This window comes from Pteronotus mesoamericanus, unplaced genomic scaffold, assembly GCF_021234165.1.
Source record: "Pteronotus mesoamericanus isolate MK-2021 breed Mesoamerican mustached bat unplaced genomic scaffold, CSHL_Meso_final contig_52, whole genome shotgun sequence".
NCBI lineage: Eukaryota > Metazoa > Chordata > Mammalia > Chiroptera > Mormoopidae > Pteronotus > Pteronotus mesoamericanus.
The window spans coordinates 9,062,728-9,081,023 of NW_026555189.1; the positions used below are offsets into that span (position 1 = coordinate 9,062,728).

The 18,296-nt window shown below is 37.9% G+C and overlaps 1 protein-coding gene across 1 annotated transcript in view; it reads right to left on the reverse strand.

The window, feature by feature from the left end:
- The window catches only part of PHLPP2 (PH domain and leucine rich repeat protein phosphatase 2), a 67,891-nt gene that overhangs the window by 5,900 nt on the left and 43,695 nt on the right, over positions 1–18,296 (reverse strand). Inside the window, exons 9-18 of the mRNA XM_054579221.1 lie at positions 17,326–17,528; positions 15,219–15,279; positions 11,928–12,023; positions 10,424–10,579; positions 7,992–8,192; positions 4,819–4,981; positions 4,462–4,592; positions 3,710–3,820; positions 2,696–2,890; positions 1,343–1,574 (exon numbers count right to left, since the gene is read on the reverse strand). Of these exons, the coding sequence (XP_054435196.1) occupies positions 1,343–1,574; positions 2,696–2,890; positions 3,710–3,820; positions 4,462–4,592; positions 4,819–4,981; positions 7,992–8,192; positions 10,424–10,579; positions 11,928–12,023; positions 15,219–15,279; positions 17,326–17,528 (1,549 nt within the window). The remainder of the gene's footprint in view (positions 1–1,342; positions 1,575–2,695; positions 2,891–3,709; positions 3,821–4,461; positions 4,593–4,818; positions 4,982–7,991; positions 8,193–10,423; positions 10,580–11,927; positions 12,024–15,218; positions 15,280–17,325; positions 17,529–18,296) is intronic.

The following is an 18,296-nucleotide window of genomic DNA, read 5'->3' on the forward strand; positions in this document are numbered from 1 at the left end:
TAATGATACAGTTTTTGGTTCTGTGCTTCCTTGGATAAAATCTAACATTGTCCTTTTCAGAATTCTTACAGGATGGCTCAGAAACGCACCCACACACACACAGTCCACTGATCTTTGACAAAGGAGCAAAGGCAATTCAATGGACCAAAGACAGCCTATTTGACAAATGCTGCTTCAACAACTGACATTCAAATGCAAGGAGAAGAAAAAGAACCTAGACATGGAGCTTACACCTTTCACAAAAATTCAAAACACATCAGATTTACTAAACGTACAGCACAAAACTCCTAGAGGATATAACACATTAAAAAGAACCCTAAGTGACCTTGGGTTTGCCAATTAATTTTTAGATACACAACAAAAACACAATCCATGAAAGGAAAATAAGTGGGACTTCATTAAAACTAAAAACTTTTCTGCAAAAGCCAAAGACTGGGAGAAAATATTTGCAAAACATATTTGGTAAAAACTTGCATCCAAAATTCAGAGAACTCTTAAAGCTCAACCATAAAGAAACAAACCTATTAAAAATGGCCAAAAGATCTGAACAGAATTCTGCTTTGCAGTAAACAAGGTTCACATGTAATTGCTAGTCTCTTTGAAACCAAAAATGTTACGCTAATTTCTAAAACAGAAGAAAAGCTGTAAAATAGTAGATATACTGATGCTTCGTTATTAAAAAACAAACAAACAAAAACCGCCCAAGCATACAAACCAAATACAATTTAACAGAAAAAATATTTTGAAACTTTGCATTTCACAGTAGGATGTCAATCCACAGAACATTTTATTCCTCTTGTGTTTGGAAATAACCAAGGAGGACATTTACATTCATTTTATATGCTAGCTATACATCTAAAGCAGTGATTTTCAACTGATGTGCTGCAAGAGTTTTTAAAACATGTAATACCTGACTATCTATCCAGTCAGGGGCACTGACCTCTTTTCCCTTAGACTGTCAAATTAAAAAAAAAAAAAAAAAAAGACAAGCCAATACAACAATAGCTGTCCAATGTGAATGGATCAAAATTATACCTATTTTTTTGACAGACTGGCAAAAAATGTATTTTTTGGTGTGCCACAGAATTTTAGTAATTAGTTCATGTGTGTCATGAGATGAAAAAGATTGAAAATCACTGATCTAAAGGATCAAATTTGGATTTTCCTTCTAATTAATTTGCTTTTTCTCTTTGCTGGTCATTAGCTGCTCATTAGATGTTCCTCTAGTACTATTATCTGGCCCGGATACAATTTACAAGGCTTGACAGGAGGAAGTGGACCTCCACCGCCTCTGTGTACTAGACTGGGGGAGTAGAAATAACTGGTGGAGAGTGAGACTCACCTCTGTTATGATGGCTTTTTGGTCCTTTATCCTTTGGGCCTCCTCCGCATCCTGTTCCAGGCTGAAGACTTTAGAGAGGGGCACTGGTTTCCCATCTCGGCACAGGACTGCCTGGCATGTGCCAACGTTGGCCACTGTCAAGCTAAAGCTACTTGTTGGATCAGCAGTATCAGGGCGGATATAACAAAGAAGGGCAGAGGAGCCCAGCTTCTGACCAGCCATCCCTAATTTCCTGTTTGGAACAAAAAGAAAATGAAAACATGGTAGCTAGTTTTAGAAGAAAGCGGCAGTACTTTATGTCCATGATTTCCTTGTTCTCCTACCATGTGACTGTGACCCAGCCTCACTTTTAACCACCTGAAGGCTGTCTTTTGTTATAGGTGATGATGCTGAAGAGCACTGTGCCTTCCAATCTTAGCTCACTAAGTAATGGCATTTCACGCAAAGGGTGACGTTACAGGAGCTAGTGAAGGTACATCTTTCTCTGCTCCTTCTCTTTGTGACTGACCAGAGACCACAATGGCCTACACGTCAGTGGTTTCAACTTTAAGGCATCAGAATCACCTAGAGAATTTGTTAAAACACAGGCTGCAGGGCCCACCCCCAGAATTTCTCATTCAGCAGAAAGGGACTGGCCCAATAGCTCGCATTTCTAACAAGTTTCCTATGATGCTGAGGCTGCTGAGGCTACTGTCCCAGAACAACACATTGAGAACCACTCATTTATGTTGTAAATTCCTTAAAGGAAGGACTATAATTTTCCTTGCATTTCTTCCATATACTTGGCAACCATCCCCCAGCACTTAGTACACGATACTAATAAGCACAGAGCAGATGCTATCAAAAGACCTGGTTTCAAATTCTAGCTTTGCCATTTACTGGCTATAGATAGATCCTTAGCAAGTTATTTCTCTGAGAAATTTTTTGATAAAATACCCACCTCTTTGGCTTCTTTTGAAAATTAAAGATATGGTATGAGAAATGCTTGGTACAGTGTCCGGCTCTCAGGTGGTACTTCATAAACTGAGTTCTCTTTCTTAAATCCTTTATTTTGCCAAGTTCCTGGCTCAATTCTATTGCTGAAAAATAGACTCCTTTCCCAACCTCTTTGCTTTGTGTTATAAAGAGAGAAAACCTGTTTGGGCTCCTGGCTGTTCCATTTCAACACTGACTATACTTAAAAGAATCAAAACCCTCATATTTCACGCTGATGTAGAAAGAATAGTCAGGGCAGAAGGAGCACAGTTTCATCTTGATCCTGTCCCTATAATTTAGACCCTGATATTCTGGCTTAGTGAGATTTATTTTCCAAAAGTAGAACTCAGTTAGGGATTATTCAACCCACCTGCTTACCTGTGAGATACCAAGAAGGTGTTCGCCATGAACACTGTATCATTTGTTGAATGCTGTACCTCTTCCAAAAGCACATCTGCCATGGTGCACTGGAGTAGGCGAGGGAGCTCCTCATTTCGGTCCCCATCAAACATGCCATACACAGCTCCAACCCCCTCTGCAAAGTTATCCACAGCTAGCGCAGATACACACAGCCTATTACAGACATATAAGAAACACAAACATCAAAGAAAATTACTGGTAAAAGGATTATCTCTGGGGAGCCTTCTTTTAAAAAGTGAGTACTAGTTGAAGGTAGAGAAAAACACATGAAAACGTGTTAGAAAATTAAGCAGTATTTGAAAGAGTAAATGTTATAAGAAATGGGGACTTTCAGCCATATTTATAGGCAGTACACATTAGCTTTGCAACACTGCCTAAAGCTGGAAAGATGAAATATTTTCTCTTAGTAGTAATTAAGGACTAGCATTGTCAGCGCCAGCCAGAGACCACCCCCAGGAGCACACCTGCGGTTGAACCAGTTGGATTTAGTGTGCCTTGCAGCAGGGGAGAATGCACATCATGGAGCTCTGGGGTGTACAGGTAATGGGTGTTGCAAAACCTAGCACAGGATCTGGGCTTTGGCTGGGTCATTTTGGAGAAGGTCTAATGAAGGGGTGATCATACTAGATTGGGTGCTGTCAGAAAGCATAGCCATTTCTATGGTTGGGTAGCTCAATAAATCTTATGTATAGGAAAAGAGTAACACAAGGATAAATCTGTACTTGGTACCCAGAAAGTGGTAGTCACCTATTTTAGGGATGAGAGAGAGCATTTAGTATTTTGTGGCCTGCACATGCATCTTGTTTCTGTCTCACTGGATCATGGTTTCAAAGGGATCTGATCTGATGCTGACATTCTGTGATTTGTTAATGTGCAACGGGAGAACACAGCCCTGCTTTTAGCATGAGATCAGTTTCCAGATGTCAGGGGCTGCCTTTTTTCTTTCTCAGTCTCCATGGCCATGATACTCACTTATTCCTCTGACCTGCCATCTCCGCCAGTCCATGGCTCCAGAAAGTTGATGTAACTGTAGAATCAGTGGTTGGCAAAGGTTTCTGATCAATTTTCAGGGTTGTGATATGGCTGTGGGAAGTGGAGGAAGGAAAGATTAAACCATGCATGCTTCTGTATTTTACAAAAACTGTCCCAACAATAATATATGTTTTTATAAAATAGCCTGTTAACAAAGATTCATTTCCAGAGAGAATAACTGAAAGTGGTGTGCTGACCCACTAGACAAAGAGGAAAGGAAAAGGGTAGGAGGAAGAAATCGGGGCCAGATGTTGTTAAAACTGATACTATTCATTTCAATGAAAACTAAGCATAACAAAGATTTCAAAGTTTCAACCAACTGTCTACTTATTTTAAGTATTTTGACACAGTTAGGTCTTGGTACATGAATGAGCTTGCACTGTCCCTTACATGTTGTAATGTAATGTGATCTGTGCCACCCAAAACATCTGCCCATGCCTGCCATATAAAGATAATCAGTGTGTAGCTGTGCAATGGCCATGATGCTGAGTTCTAATATAAATGGACTAGAATGTTTACATGGATGGACAGAACATTCATCCATAACTGAATCAAAGTAGAGAACCAAGGGGCCTTATTGCTTCAACCATTCTATTCCTTTAAACAATCAAGATCTCCACAGTCCTTAAGAAGACCAATACGTGGCTGGTGGGACGAGGCACATGGGGATTCATTTTCAAAATTTTTCTTACCTAAATGTGTCCAGCGTCTTGTGTTCCAGAACCAGATTTGTATTTCCAGTCAGGTCAAGATCTTGTAAGGTAGCAGGCAGAGCCTCTGGAATTAGGATTTCTGTCAAGTCATTGCAACTTAGGTCCACAAACTGAGAGGAAAATGGAGAAGTCAAAAGAAAATACATCACAGGTAGTTAATTCTTAATTCCCTACACTCAATCTCCTACTATATGCTCCAAGGACATAATCTCTTCCCAGGAATCCACTAAATATACTGTGATCTCTAACTGCCACTTCCTTCTTCCTTATGAGAGCAATCTCATTCACACTCCTGCCACTGCCCCCAGAGGAACATCATTCCAGCCCATCAAGTACCTGGATCTGAGGCAACTGCAGTATTTCTGGGAAAATGCTGATGTTGTTAGAGTGTGCGACAAGGGTGTGCAACCTTTTGCAGTTCGCTATGGTCGTGGGAATGGTTTTAAGCTTGTTGCCACTTAGATTCAGTTCCTCCAATTGCTCCAATTTATTTAGTTTGCTGAAAAAGAAACAACAATATATCATGCTGCACCCAAAAGGAGCTGCCAAACAAGTTTTATAGCAGTCAGATTACAGAGGCGACCTGGTCCACTGCCAGATGACTGGTCATAATGAAATCAGACACCAGAAAAGGGATGCATTCACCAAGGTGACTGCTCCTGCTAAATCTCAGCCTAATCTGCCTCTCTTCTCTGTGTTTTCAGGGACCGAAGCTTCCCTTTCTTCTCTTACAGCTGTTGGATCTTGTGGGTATGAACAGCTTCCTATTTTGTGACTTATAGGAAGCAGCTGAATCAGCATCAGCCTAGAGTTGGTAAATTAACTGTGGTACCTGCTTTGTCACTAACTAGTTGCAAAATACTACATTACATTAGTTAATGTCAGTTTATACCAATATCCTCAGCTATAAAAGAAGCTGTACTAAATCATTACCAGAAGTCCTTTCAGTTTTATATTTCTATAGTTACCTACTCATAACATAATCCATATTTGCTAAACATTTTATTGAGTTTTTATTATACATACAGTGCTGTGCTAGATAAGTGATTCACATTGTTCTGCTGGACTGAGCAAAGCTTTCTCCACAATAAGCAAAATATCTTAAGATTGCCTAACACCTTTATCTAGATTATTACAAGTTGCTCTGAATTTCTTTTTATTTACTGATTTAAAAAATTATAAACTGCTGTAACATGTAGAGAACATTTAGAAAATATAGAAAACAAATCAATAATTCCACCAATCGGAATGAATTATTCTTATTTTGCTGAATTTCCTAACTTTTCATATGCGTATTTTACATAAAATTCATATCCTGCCTTTTTCATGTAACATATCATAAAAAATTTCTATTGCTAGAAAAGCCATAAATACTTTTTACAGTAAATTAAAACTGTTTTCTTTTTATTACAATAGTAGTATATATTCACTGAAAAAAGAAACAGTCAGGAAAATAAACTTCTAATCCCACTACCAAAGATCGCTAAAGACATTTTGGTGGAGAGTATTCTTGTTCTTGTTAATGCATTAAACTGTTTTTTCAAATTAAGAAATGATGCTACATTATATGTTTTATAATTTGCTTTTTTAAAACAACAATATATTTTAAAAGTGTTCCACATCCGAATCTCATGCTATTCTCTCATACCACTCCCTGCTTGGATCTTTCTGCCTTAGTGTTCCTATCTCAGTCTGTTACAGGGCACCCAGAACTGTGCTAGATTCTGAAGACAGTGCAGAAGAAACCAAAGATCTGGATTCTGCCTGTGCGATTATAACACTGTTTAGGAGACGACCTAGCAGTGGATTTATTATTCAGTACAGAACATACATTTTCTTTAATGTACTGCTCCTAAATTTAATTTAGTTTTATTATCTCAATTCAGAGTACTCTAATTTTGTATGATCTCCTGTTCATTCTTGTCTTTACTTTTAACTTCATATTTTATATTTTTAATATGTTTTAAGTTTTATATCCACCTGTTTTTGACCTCTCCAACAATAAAAGTGTCATCAAATTAGGTGGAATTAGGTAGAGTCAGAGTATTCAACCTGGTATCTCCCAACACCTTCATAAACCAATTTAACTTGTCAGTGGTCTGTCATTTTCACTTTATATAATGATATGTGGGGCCAACCGAATTAATCTCAAAGGATTTCAATAGACCTATCACAGCCTGAAATTAAGGTTCTGCATTCACTTTAAAAGCCACCATTTAAATTCTTTCTAGGAAGCAGTCAAGTTTACCCTGCTTGTCCTTTATAAGCTCTAACTACCTCATTTCATAAGCACTCACAGAAGTTATAATGCTATCAGTTTTGCTGAGAGTTTTATCACATTTTATAAAATAAAATTAGAACTAAAATATATAGTTTTGTTTTCAATCAAATTATGTATCAAACATTTCTCTTTTTTTTTAAGTTTTTTTCAAAACAGGAGTTTTAATATTACTTTCATGTATAGATGGGTTTTTCTGGTATCGAATTGTATCAAATGTATCTTGGAAGATATTTATTTTTCTACTGACACTGTTTAAAACTTTGACCACATTAAAGGTCTCTCTTATGTCTCCTTATAGGTGGAGGCTGACTAACTGCCATTCATCTCTTCCTCCAGAAGGCCAACCCCACCTTCAGGCTCTGTGCAGTACAGCTAGCTACCTGTATATACCCTTAACACCCTACATTTACTACACTGCATTGCAATGGCCTATATACTTGTCTATTTCTCCATTTTGATGGTAAGTTCCTTGAGGATAGAGACTGTAACTTAATTACCACTGCTTCCTCAGCACTTACACAGTACTTGACATACAGTAGGCATTCAATATATACACTGCTGACCTTGAACAAAATGAGTTTGAACTGCACTTGTCCGCTTATATGCTGATTTTTTTCAATAAGTACATTTGGCCCTTCATGTCCACAGGTTTGCCATTCACAGATTCAACCAACTGTGGATGGGAAACAGCGTTTTCGCATCCTAATCACGGTTTCCCAAATACAGATCAAACATATTACTTTTTATCCACAGGTGGTTGAATCCACATATGCAAAAGGCTGACTGGAGGGTCAAAAGTTATATGTGGATTATATCATCTGCATGGGGATCAGCTCGTTCCCCGTCACCCCCATGTTGTTCAAGGGTCAACTGTATATAATGAATTAATAAACTCAACAGTATTTTATAAAACAGTGCTAACAAAAGAAAAATTAACTCCAGAATTTAATTTATTTCATAAGGCTCTACTTTTCTAGGTTAAAAATTCTCAGACCATTCATTATTAGGTAATTACAACTAAGATTTAAAGACACTTTAACCACAACTTCTCTGGTTACTGATACATAACAACTGGTTACAAACATTTTCCCATTCAATTAGTGGAATCACAGCATCAGTAAGTCACTCAAGCATAAAGCAAGAGGGCCCAGCAAGACAGCTACAATATAGTCTGACATGTGGAATTCATGTTATTTGTCTGAAATGACCAAAGTTTACATTCATCTACCTTGCGGGAAAAGTTTGTAGCTGGTTGTTTGCAAGATGCAGGATTCGCAGGTGCGGGTGCCCCACCAGGACGGGCACGCACTGGTCCGTCAGGAGGTTGTTGGTCAGATAGAGCAGCTGCAGGGCACTCAGGCTCTCCTCCCCAGCACAAGCCGATGGCAAAGACTCCAGACTATTTGCGGATGCATTCAAGTATCTGAGGCTGACAGAACACACACAAATCATCACTTCCTTCATGGTTATTTGTTGCCTTGTGTAGAAAACATCATGCCATCTCAGCAGTGAACACTGCCATTACATGCTCCAAAACTCATGACAAAAGTAATTTTCTCCAGGTAGTTTCCTGATCGGTTCTACACAACCAAAGTTCCTTTTATTCAACTCATGCAAGTCTATCTGACTTCACTTATTCTATTTATTCATTTATTCTGTACTCTATTTGAGAATACAAGGTTAGATGTAGTCCTGGGCTTCTGTAGCGTCCTGAAATCTACCCTAGCTTCATCTTTTACTATGTGTATGTCCCCCAAAAGAGTGCTGTTGGGTATCATGTTCACAAATATATAAACTAAGAAGACACCCTTCAGAAAAATTTTTGTCTGATTTTAACAGCATCTTATTTATTTATCCAAATCCTTGTAATCCCCTAATAATGGGCATATAGGCTGTTTCCAACTGTTTGCTGTTATAGACATTGTAACAAGTACCTTCATATCCTTATCCAATTATTTCTTTTATTTATTTATTTAATTATTTATTGACTTTTAGAAGGAGGGAGAGACAAAGAGAGAGAGGGAGAGGGATGGAAGGAGGGAGAAAAACATCAATTTGTTGTTCCACGTATTTATGCATTCATTGGTTGAATCCTTTTTTTTTTTAGTTTTTAAAAATATTTTATTTATTTATTTTTAGAGATGGGAAGGGAGGAAGAGAGAGGGAGAGAAACATCAATGTATGGTTGCATCTTGCACACCCACTGCTGGGGACCTGGCCCGCAACCCAGGCATGTGCCCTACACTGGGAATCGAACTGGCGACCCTTTGGTTCACAGGCCAGCACTCAATCCACTGAGTCACACCAGTTAGGGCCTCTAGTTGAATCATGTATATACCCTGACCAGAGACTGAAACTGCAACCTTGGCTATTGGGACAATTCTTTAACCAACTGAGAACCCAGCCGGGGCAATTATTTCTCTAGGCTACAATTCCGAGAAACAACGCTTGTGGGTCAAAGGATACACGTATCTTTAAGATTTTCATATACATATTGCCAAACTAAGCCCAGAAAGGCTAATGCCAAATTATACTTATATATTGTATATATTATATATTCAAACACTTTCTAGAATTTCCAAAGATTTTTTATTAAGTCCAACGAAAAGTATTGAGATGTATGAACTGACAAAAAACAAGCCGGGCATTTGTGAGTTAAATGCTTTTTCTATGTTTCCTGTAACCCAGCAACTTTCAACCTTTTTCATCTCATGGCACACACAAGATAATTACTGAAACTCTGTGGCACACCAAAAAAATATATATTTTGTCAATCTAACAAAAAAATAGGTATGATTTTGATTCATTCACACCAGATGGCTATTGTTGTGTTGGCTGTTGTCATTTTTTTTATTTGACAGCCTAAGGAAAAAGAGGTCAGTACCTCTGAATAGGTACTACATGTTTTAAAAATTCTCGTGCCATACCAGTTGAAAATCACTGCTGTAGCCTTATGTTAAATTACTACTGCTTATCTCTGTGTTCTCTACTTCTAAACTGGAGACAATATTGCCTTCTCCATATTGCAGGAGGCTATAATTAAAAACTAGTTTTTACTGAATGGTCAGTGACATGCACATTAGATAAACCCGATTATGGGTGTTAAAATAAGAAGACATATTATCTAATTGTTAATTTACAGTAAGAAAGCAAATAGCACCTTCTGAAACAACGTTACCTTTAAATGCAGTTTTCAAAATAGATAGTAAAAAAATGCTGCAAATAGAGAATGAAACTTACTGATAGCTCGGTAAAGCCAGAAGCAAAAACTAAATGAACTTTAGTAGTACGTCCTTTTCTCCTAATGCAAAAGCTGAAATTTGCCAAGACTGCTGTAGCAGAACATTCTAATTTCTCTTCAAAGGTTATAACTGTATTTGTTTTCTAAGATGAAAGCCTGACCCTTCCCCATCTGTTTGAAACTGTTTACAACACCATAACTACTTAAGTTATTTGATGGTTATTTCACCTTTCCAGTTGAAGATTACTTCCTCATAAGTTTCATATTTCACTTCATAAAAAGTGCCAACGTCTCCACCCATAGCTAGACTATGAGGTAAACACTGTAGATCTAGTTCCAAAGGTCATCTCAATGACAAGCCAACGCTGTTTGTTAAAGCCAATGATTCTGCTCTTCTAAATACAGTCTACAGTACTTACTTTAAGGCCTTGGAGAAGAGGGTATCTGGCAGCCTGGTGAGTAGGTTATGCTGAATATCCAACACCTCAAGAGGGATGTGCTCCACCAGCACTGGGAGGTTCTGCACATGGTTGTGTCCCACCATCAGTTTTCTAAGACTCAAGCTACTAAGAATTCTGGAGGTGGGGTCGGGGTCAGGGGACAGTACAAAGACACAAAAAACTTAAGTCTTTCTTTCTGAGTCTGCCCTTAGATATTGAAGTGAAATCAGAAAATGAATAGAAACATACTTTCCTAGACAGTATAGTCACCAAAAAATGCCTGAGCCAAGACAGCAGCCATGGCTGTATTTTTTCCCCCCACCCATCAGGAGTCCTTACAGGTCACTTGGGAAAAGGTGAATTGACAAAAGCAAACAGCACAGAACAGATCTAAGCAAACAATTTCTAGAATAAATCAACTGAGATTTTAAGTGTAGACAGCACCAAAAATTCAGTGAATCTATTAATTAACTAAAATAAATTAGTAACAAAATTTATTAAAACAAAACCACCATTCTGTGCTTAAAATGTGCTATACCAATTAACTATGAAGTTCAGAAGGGTTAGCCAAAGATCTCACATCGAATGTAGAAAACAGCACAGTGAGGATTTGAACTAAGGTCCAACTCCAAAGCTTGGGTTCATACCTACTATACTGCAAAGTCTCTAGTTTAATTTTAAATACTCCACTAGGTGATAACCACTCATTTTACTCCTCATGTAAACAGTACATTCAATGCTTTTGAATACAACATTTACCCTCTCCAAAAGCACCTCTCTTTCCCCACTCCACACACAGAAATCACACCATCTTGTCAAGTTCTGCTCAAATATGCATTCTCCATGAACCATTCTCTAACTATTTAAGTTCTGAATTTCTAAAATGTTTTATTTATACAGTGCATTGATGAAAACTGAAGGCAAGAATGACTACATTCAAATGTCAGCTCTTATCATTTCTTAGTTAAGTATGACCTTGGGAAAGTTACCTAGCCACTCCAAGCCTGTTTCCTCATCTGTGAGATGAGAATAACAGCACTTGTATAATAAGACTGTCAGAGGATTAAGTGAGATAATGAAAATGAAGGTCTTAGAACATTGCCCAACTCACAATAACTCATCTAATAAAAATTATTATTAGTATCATATCACCAAATTATGCCAGCAATTCTTGTTAGGTTTAATCAGTTATCTGTGCACAAGTCCAGCTACCTGCTTACTAAGTTTCTTGGAGGCCAAGACTATGCATTAGCCGTTACTGTATCCCTCAGAGCACTTCACACTGCCCCACACTCAGCAGACACTCAATATTTATTGATCAAATGAATGAACGTACCTATGCAAGGTAACCCAAATCTAGGAAAATAATTAAATACATGCTTATAAACATATATTAATATACATGTATATCATATATATGTATGTGTGAATATATATATGATACATGTATATCATATATATATATATATATTCACACACTTACCTCATAGGAACCTCAGTCAGAAGATTATAGCTCACATCTAATATTTCTATCTTCTTTGCTTCACAGGCCCAGTCAGGGACACACTCCAGCAGGTTTCTATAAAAAAATAAATAAATACAAGTCACTTATGATGACAGGTGGGACTCATTTCATTAGTCTGCATTACATCTGTTAATTGGCCCGTGAGACCCTCGAGGGCAGGAGCACTGTCTCCAAGGCATTCTTCGTCCACTACCTGGAATACACGAGGTGGTCAATGGACACGACTGAAAGGTGGACACAGACGAGGACCCCAACATGTATAATACTGGACCAACTATGCTTCATGCTCAAAGAAGATACAAAGAAAGACTTTCAGCAGCAGGGACGCACACATGTGGTGGATGGTTGAGGGAGAGATGAGGAAAGACTTAATGGAAGAAGTAGCATTTTAAATAAGCCTTTGAAAATGAGGATTTCCACAGGTACTAACTGGGGACTGGGAAAGAAGAAATGAAAATTCTGGAGAAAATGAACAGAATTAATGAAAGTGAGGGAGCAGGGACACAAGATAACGAGTAGAGCGGGGTGTGGAAGCTTCAAACCATTTAGAATGTGAATTCAAATATTTAGAACACTAGAAAGACACAGAGTAAAAGAAATTTTATCTTCAGATGTTACTTAGCTTCTATAGGCCTCAAAGTATCTATTGATAGATCAACTGATATGATGAGGCAGAACAAACTAAGTGCTATAAGAGAAATGCAGATACTGCTATGATGGCTTAATGAAGGAAGCCCTTAGCTGAAATGAATCAAGGCAAGCTCCTTAAGAAATATGACATCTGGGTGAGAATTTGAAGAATGCTGTACAATGATGACCTAAAAGGAGGAGGACATTCCAAGAAAGAAATGACAGCATGAGTGAGAACACAAAGACAAGAAGAGAAATGGCATAACATATGCAAGAATAATAATAAGCAGTTTGTGATATGGAGCAGAGAGTGATAAGAAACAAACTGGTGAGACCTAAAGCATGTCTAGAAGGTTGTGACTATCCTACAGGTATAGGGGGATCACTGAAGGGTTAGTAAGTAGTGGGGAGATGAGTCAGTTTTGCACTTTAAATAAAAGGTCATTCTGTGGATACAGGGAGGTCTGAGGTGATTATATTACTAAAAGGAAGAATAATCAGGAAGCTGTTACAGAATTTCAGACAGGTGATGACATGGGCCTAAATCAATGGTAATACACATGGGAGGGAGGGAAGGGATTCTGGAAGTATTTCAGAGGAAAAAAGGAAAACTACTTGGAGGTGGATTAGACATGGGAGTAGAGCAGAGAGAAGAATCAAAAATGACTTCCAGGTTTCTGACCTGGATGACCAGGGAGGAAATCATATCCACAGAAAGGACTGAGAGGCTCCAAGTAAGCCTGGAAATCATGAATCTATATGGTGTATGGTTGTTTTATGATAATGCCAAAGCTGAAATAAACAGAAGACAGTAAATTAAAATGAGGGTGTAGAGGTGGGTGAGTTTAATTTTGTCCCTAATTAAGACACTGAGAGATGTGCAGCGCCTTAAATATGCTGAAATGTCTTGGTATGAAACTGGACATGTGGGTCTGAGGCTGAAAGAAGAGGCTGAAGGCTGGCAATCTGGGTGATGCTGACCCCGAAGTGTAGCTGAAATCATTGGAGTAAATGAGATCATGTCAAATAAGAAGTGTAATGGGCCAAGGGCAGACCCTGGACTAAGCAACCTTCAAAGGACCAGCTGAGGAAGAGAAGTATGTAAAAGAGACAGAAGGGACAGTCAAGGTGACCTGAAACAAATGAGACTGTATTAGCCCGCTCTGGAAACAGCATTTTGGAAGAAAAGAGAGCAAGATTAACAGTGTCAATATAGAAAAGTTCCATAACAGAATGTCTAAAGCAAGCTGCAGTGGGATAAGCAAATGGGAATAAGGAAACTGAGCCACCAAACGCAAATAATAGAGAAATTTATATCAAAAGTTGATGAAAAAATTAGATAGTAGCTAGAGGAGTTGCAGATAAAGGGAACTTTGTCAAGACAGAAGAGATATAATTGCGTATACAGACCATGAAAAGGAAGATACTGAGCACACAGAAGAGGAAGAAGCTGACTAACAGAGCAGTGGGAGTGGAGTGGACAGGATCAAAGGCACCGGTGGCTGGACTGGCCTGAAGAGAGGAAAGAAGCTGAGAATAGATATGAAGCTCCCTGAATTTAAGCAAAGTGGGAGGAGGCTGAGGGACATCAACCAAGGTAGCCTCTATTTTCTGTCAAGTAGGAGGAAATGAAGGGCGGTGCAGTGGAGGGAAGCTAAGCAATTGGGAGCAGGTGCCCAGGACAGTAGAAGGAGCTAATAAGAGAAAAGCCCAGTGAGCTCCAGACGAGGTCAGAAATCATGACTGTGCAGTGGGGCCCAATGACTTCCTACAGCAAGGTCTGAGCTCAGTGGAGAGGGTAAACCTTCCTATGCAGCTATATTGGGGTTTTGCGAGGAAGATATGACAAAGAAATGCATGGAAGGGAATCAAGAACAATAGCTTAATAATAATAATAATAAAGTAACAACAAAAAGAAAATTGGCTGTAACAACAAATATTTATTGAGAAACCATTTTATGCTAGACACTATGCTACATATTTTGCATTTTTTAATCTCATTTAATCTTTGCAACAACCTTGCCAACATAGGACTCTGTCTACTGCCCTGTGTACTCTCTACTCACAGCACTTAATGAAGCTGCCTGTAACTGTTTGTCAAACTCTCCGATATACTGTAAAACTCAACCACTGAACCCTGAATGCCTAACATGTTAAAAATGAATGAAGAAAACAAATCTCATTTACATTTACTCTTGACCACCACCAGAAGTTAATGCAATCCTAAATATAATTAATATCTCTCTGAAAATTAGACTAACGTGGGTCACAATAGTATCAAATAAGAAAAATTTCAAAATAAACTACTATTTAAAACCAAGAACTATCTGATACCATTAGGCAAAAAGGAAATCACTGCCATGATTCACCTCATTCTAAATTCAAATATTTTAAGAACAAGTAATTCACAGGCACATTTCTGTTTCAAAAGGACTCTTCCTTTAACTAGACAGTAAGGCCATTAAACTTACTCTTCCACTCATCCTTTTGTCCTTCTACATGCTATCCAAATATTTCAATATATTTAGATTTCTTGTACATCAAAACTACCAAATAATCCACACACATCTCTTAAATATTAAGATTCGGACAAGTGCCATCGTCATGAGACACACTCACCTGGAAAGTTCTAGAGAAGTGAGAAGACTGGGTACTGGATAGACATTCACTGCTGTCAGCCCTAATCAAAAACAAACAGGTATTAGTAATATTTGCTAAAGAAGAAAGTAACTGAGAGTAAACAAGGCAAAAGTGGCTTAGTGAAATCATCAGAGAGAAAACTGATGTCACCTACTGACATGAACTAAAAACAAAAACCACTAGATAATTCATATTAAGTGCTTGTTCCCAATTTGAAGATCAAATACAACTAATGAAGGATCTTGTGTACTGTACTGGATTCACATCAGATCAGGCTGTTGTTAAATGTTAATAGTAACTACTTGTTTTTTTAAAAAATTGATAATTGGATTTTTACTGGCAATATTTTAACTTTTAACTAAAGCATAAATATGATCTTAAGTGTATAAATCAATGAATTTTTACCAAGAGAATACACTAGCGTAGCCAGTGCCCAGAGCAAGAAAACAGAACATTACTAACTCTCCAGAAGCTTCCCCTCATGTACCCTTCCAGTCACTGCTGCCCCACCCTGACTCCCTATACCATGCACTACTTTTGCCGATTTACATAAATATACACATACAGTATGTAAAGTTTCTAATCTGGCTTTGTTCACTTCACATTCCACTTGTGAAATCTGTTCATATGGTTGCATATGGTTGTAATTCATTCATTTTATTGGCACTCTAAAACTTTTTATGTAAATGTAAAATTTATTTCTCCAGTTTAAAGTTAGGGCATTTAAGTCATTGCTAGTTCAGGTTACTATAAATAGTGCTTCTATGAACATTTTTTTCCATGTCTTTTGTGGACTAATATAAGCATTTATGTTGAGTATAAGCTTAGGTGAGGAACTGTTGAGTACAGGGGCTACTATGTTCAGCTTTAGTAGAGAGTTTTCCAAAGTGGTTGTACCAATTTACATTCCCAACAGCTGACACTGGTATTTTCCGTCTTTTTCATTCTAGTCCTTCTGAAAGGTGTGTAACGGTATCACACTGGGGTTTCAATTTGCACATTCCTGATGACTAGTGAAGTTGAGTGCCTTTTCTTATATTAACTGATCATTTGGATAACTTCTTTTGCAAAGTTGAGCCCTTTATTCTTGAGGCGTCAAAACTCTAAATGTTGATGTGAATTCTTCCAGGTTGTTGAATTTAAGGATTTTGTAAAGAGAGTAGCTAACTTCAAACAGGCCCCATTTAGTACAGTACTGTGACAGAATCTTGGTTACTAAGAAGGACTGCATCTATGTTGATGAGGTCTCATTCAATAGGGCCAGTCACTCAGATTCTTTAGATACATTAGGAATAGAAAATGGAGCCCTGGCTTGTGTGGCTGAGTGGACTGAATGCTGGCCAGTGAACTGAAAGGTCGCCAGCCAGTTCAATTCCCAGTCAGGGCATATCTCCTGCACATGTGCAATGTCTCTGGGAGATATTCCAAGCAGGGGAACTGCTAGAATATGGGTTGCGTGTACCTTCAACTCCCCTCACACCGTCATGTTGCTCTCCAAGGCGGTTTCACTGACCAACCCTCGCACTGGAAGTGTGTGAGCTGTTGCTTCTCCCCATCTTCAATAGCACTTAGCATTCTTTTTTTAATTTCATGGGGATAAAATGGTATTATCTAAATATGCATTTCTCTGACACTAAGTGAAACTGAACATTTTTTCCTTTCCTTCTTTAAACACAGAAAAAGTACTTATAACCTCTTTGGCAAAGAAGAACTCTCCATAGAAAGAATGGCCTCAACTAATAAGAAACCTTTTACATTGAAAAATATTCCTGGAGCAAATCACTGTTGAAACGAGAGACTTCTCACTCTAGAACTGAGGCAGCACAAGGTTTTAGATTAGAAATTGGCAAAGGACTAAATATTTACTCAATATTTGGCACTTAGTAAAGGACAAGTATCCTACAATGTCTTTTTTACTCATATCTCAATCACTTAAGTGTTGACAGAAAATTTAAAAGATAAAGCTAGGTCTCAATGAACCTCAAACTCTGCAGAGTGGCTGAGGAATACCATAGGTGCCACTGTTCTGAGAAAGCTCTGATGAGAGCTAGAGGAGGAAAAAAAGGAGGCCAGATAGAGAACTCACTGTTGGAATTGGCGTAGAGAGTGCGAAGGGAGAAGCCACTGAGTGTCAGCTCCCTCAGCTGGTTCCGCTCACAATGCAGCTGCTCCAAGCTACATAAGGAGCTAAGATCTAAGTCAGTCAGTTGATTGTCCCGTAAATCCATGTGGGTGATGCATTTATTTCCCTCCAAGTTTTCAATAACCATGGTTTTCAAATGGTTCATCCTTAATATTTGGAAATAAGGAAATCATTAGAAATAAAATCTATTAAATGTGCTTATCAAAAGAAAAACAGAAGAGGTATGATCCCTTTCTCTTTCCTAAACAACTTTTGGTTAAAAACTTCCATCCAAATACCTAATAAAGTTCGGTAGGGATGAAGGAGTCAGACTAAGGAACAAGAAGATGCACATAACTATGTGGGTTAATGAGTAGCCAAGCAGGCATGAAGTACCATGTAAAGAGCAAGAGGACGTAGCCATACTTCCTTTCATTGCTTTCTGCCTACTCTCTCTAGTGCTAAGACTCACATTCCATTAGTTAATGGACAGAAAAATAATCTGTATCTATATAGAACAGTTCAAGGGCAAATTATAGAAAATGGCTTCTTGGTTCTCTTCAAGTATATGATTTAATGCACATAGGCCTGTTCTCATTTTCCTGTATTTCAAATAAATTTTTCTGTTACTATGTCTTTATAAGGATATCAATGCTTTAGTGTAAATGACAAAATACCTATTATTTTTTTACCAGCTTCAAGAAAAGATTACTAAAATAAAATTCTTATTATAAAAGTTATTATTAGTAAAACCTTTAACAGTTTAATTATACAATGGATATTAAGAAACCCAATGATTAAGTAAAAAAATGCTTGTTTATTTAACAATAAAACAAACTACCAGCCAGTAAGCACATAAGATGCTCAACCTCACTCCCATAAATTGATTAAAATATAAAATATTATTTCTACCTACTGTACTGACAATAATGAAA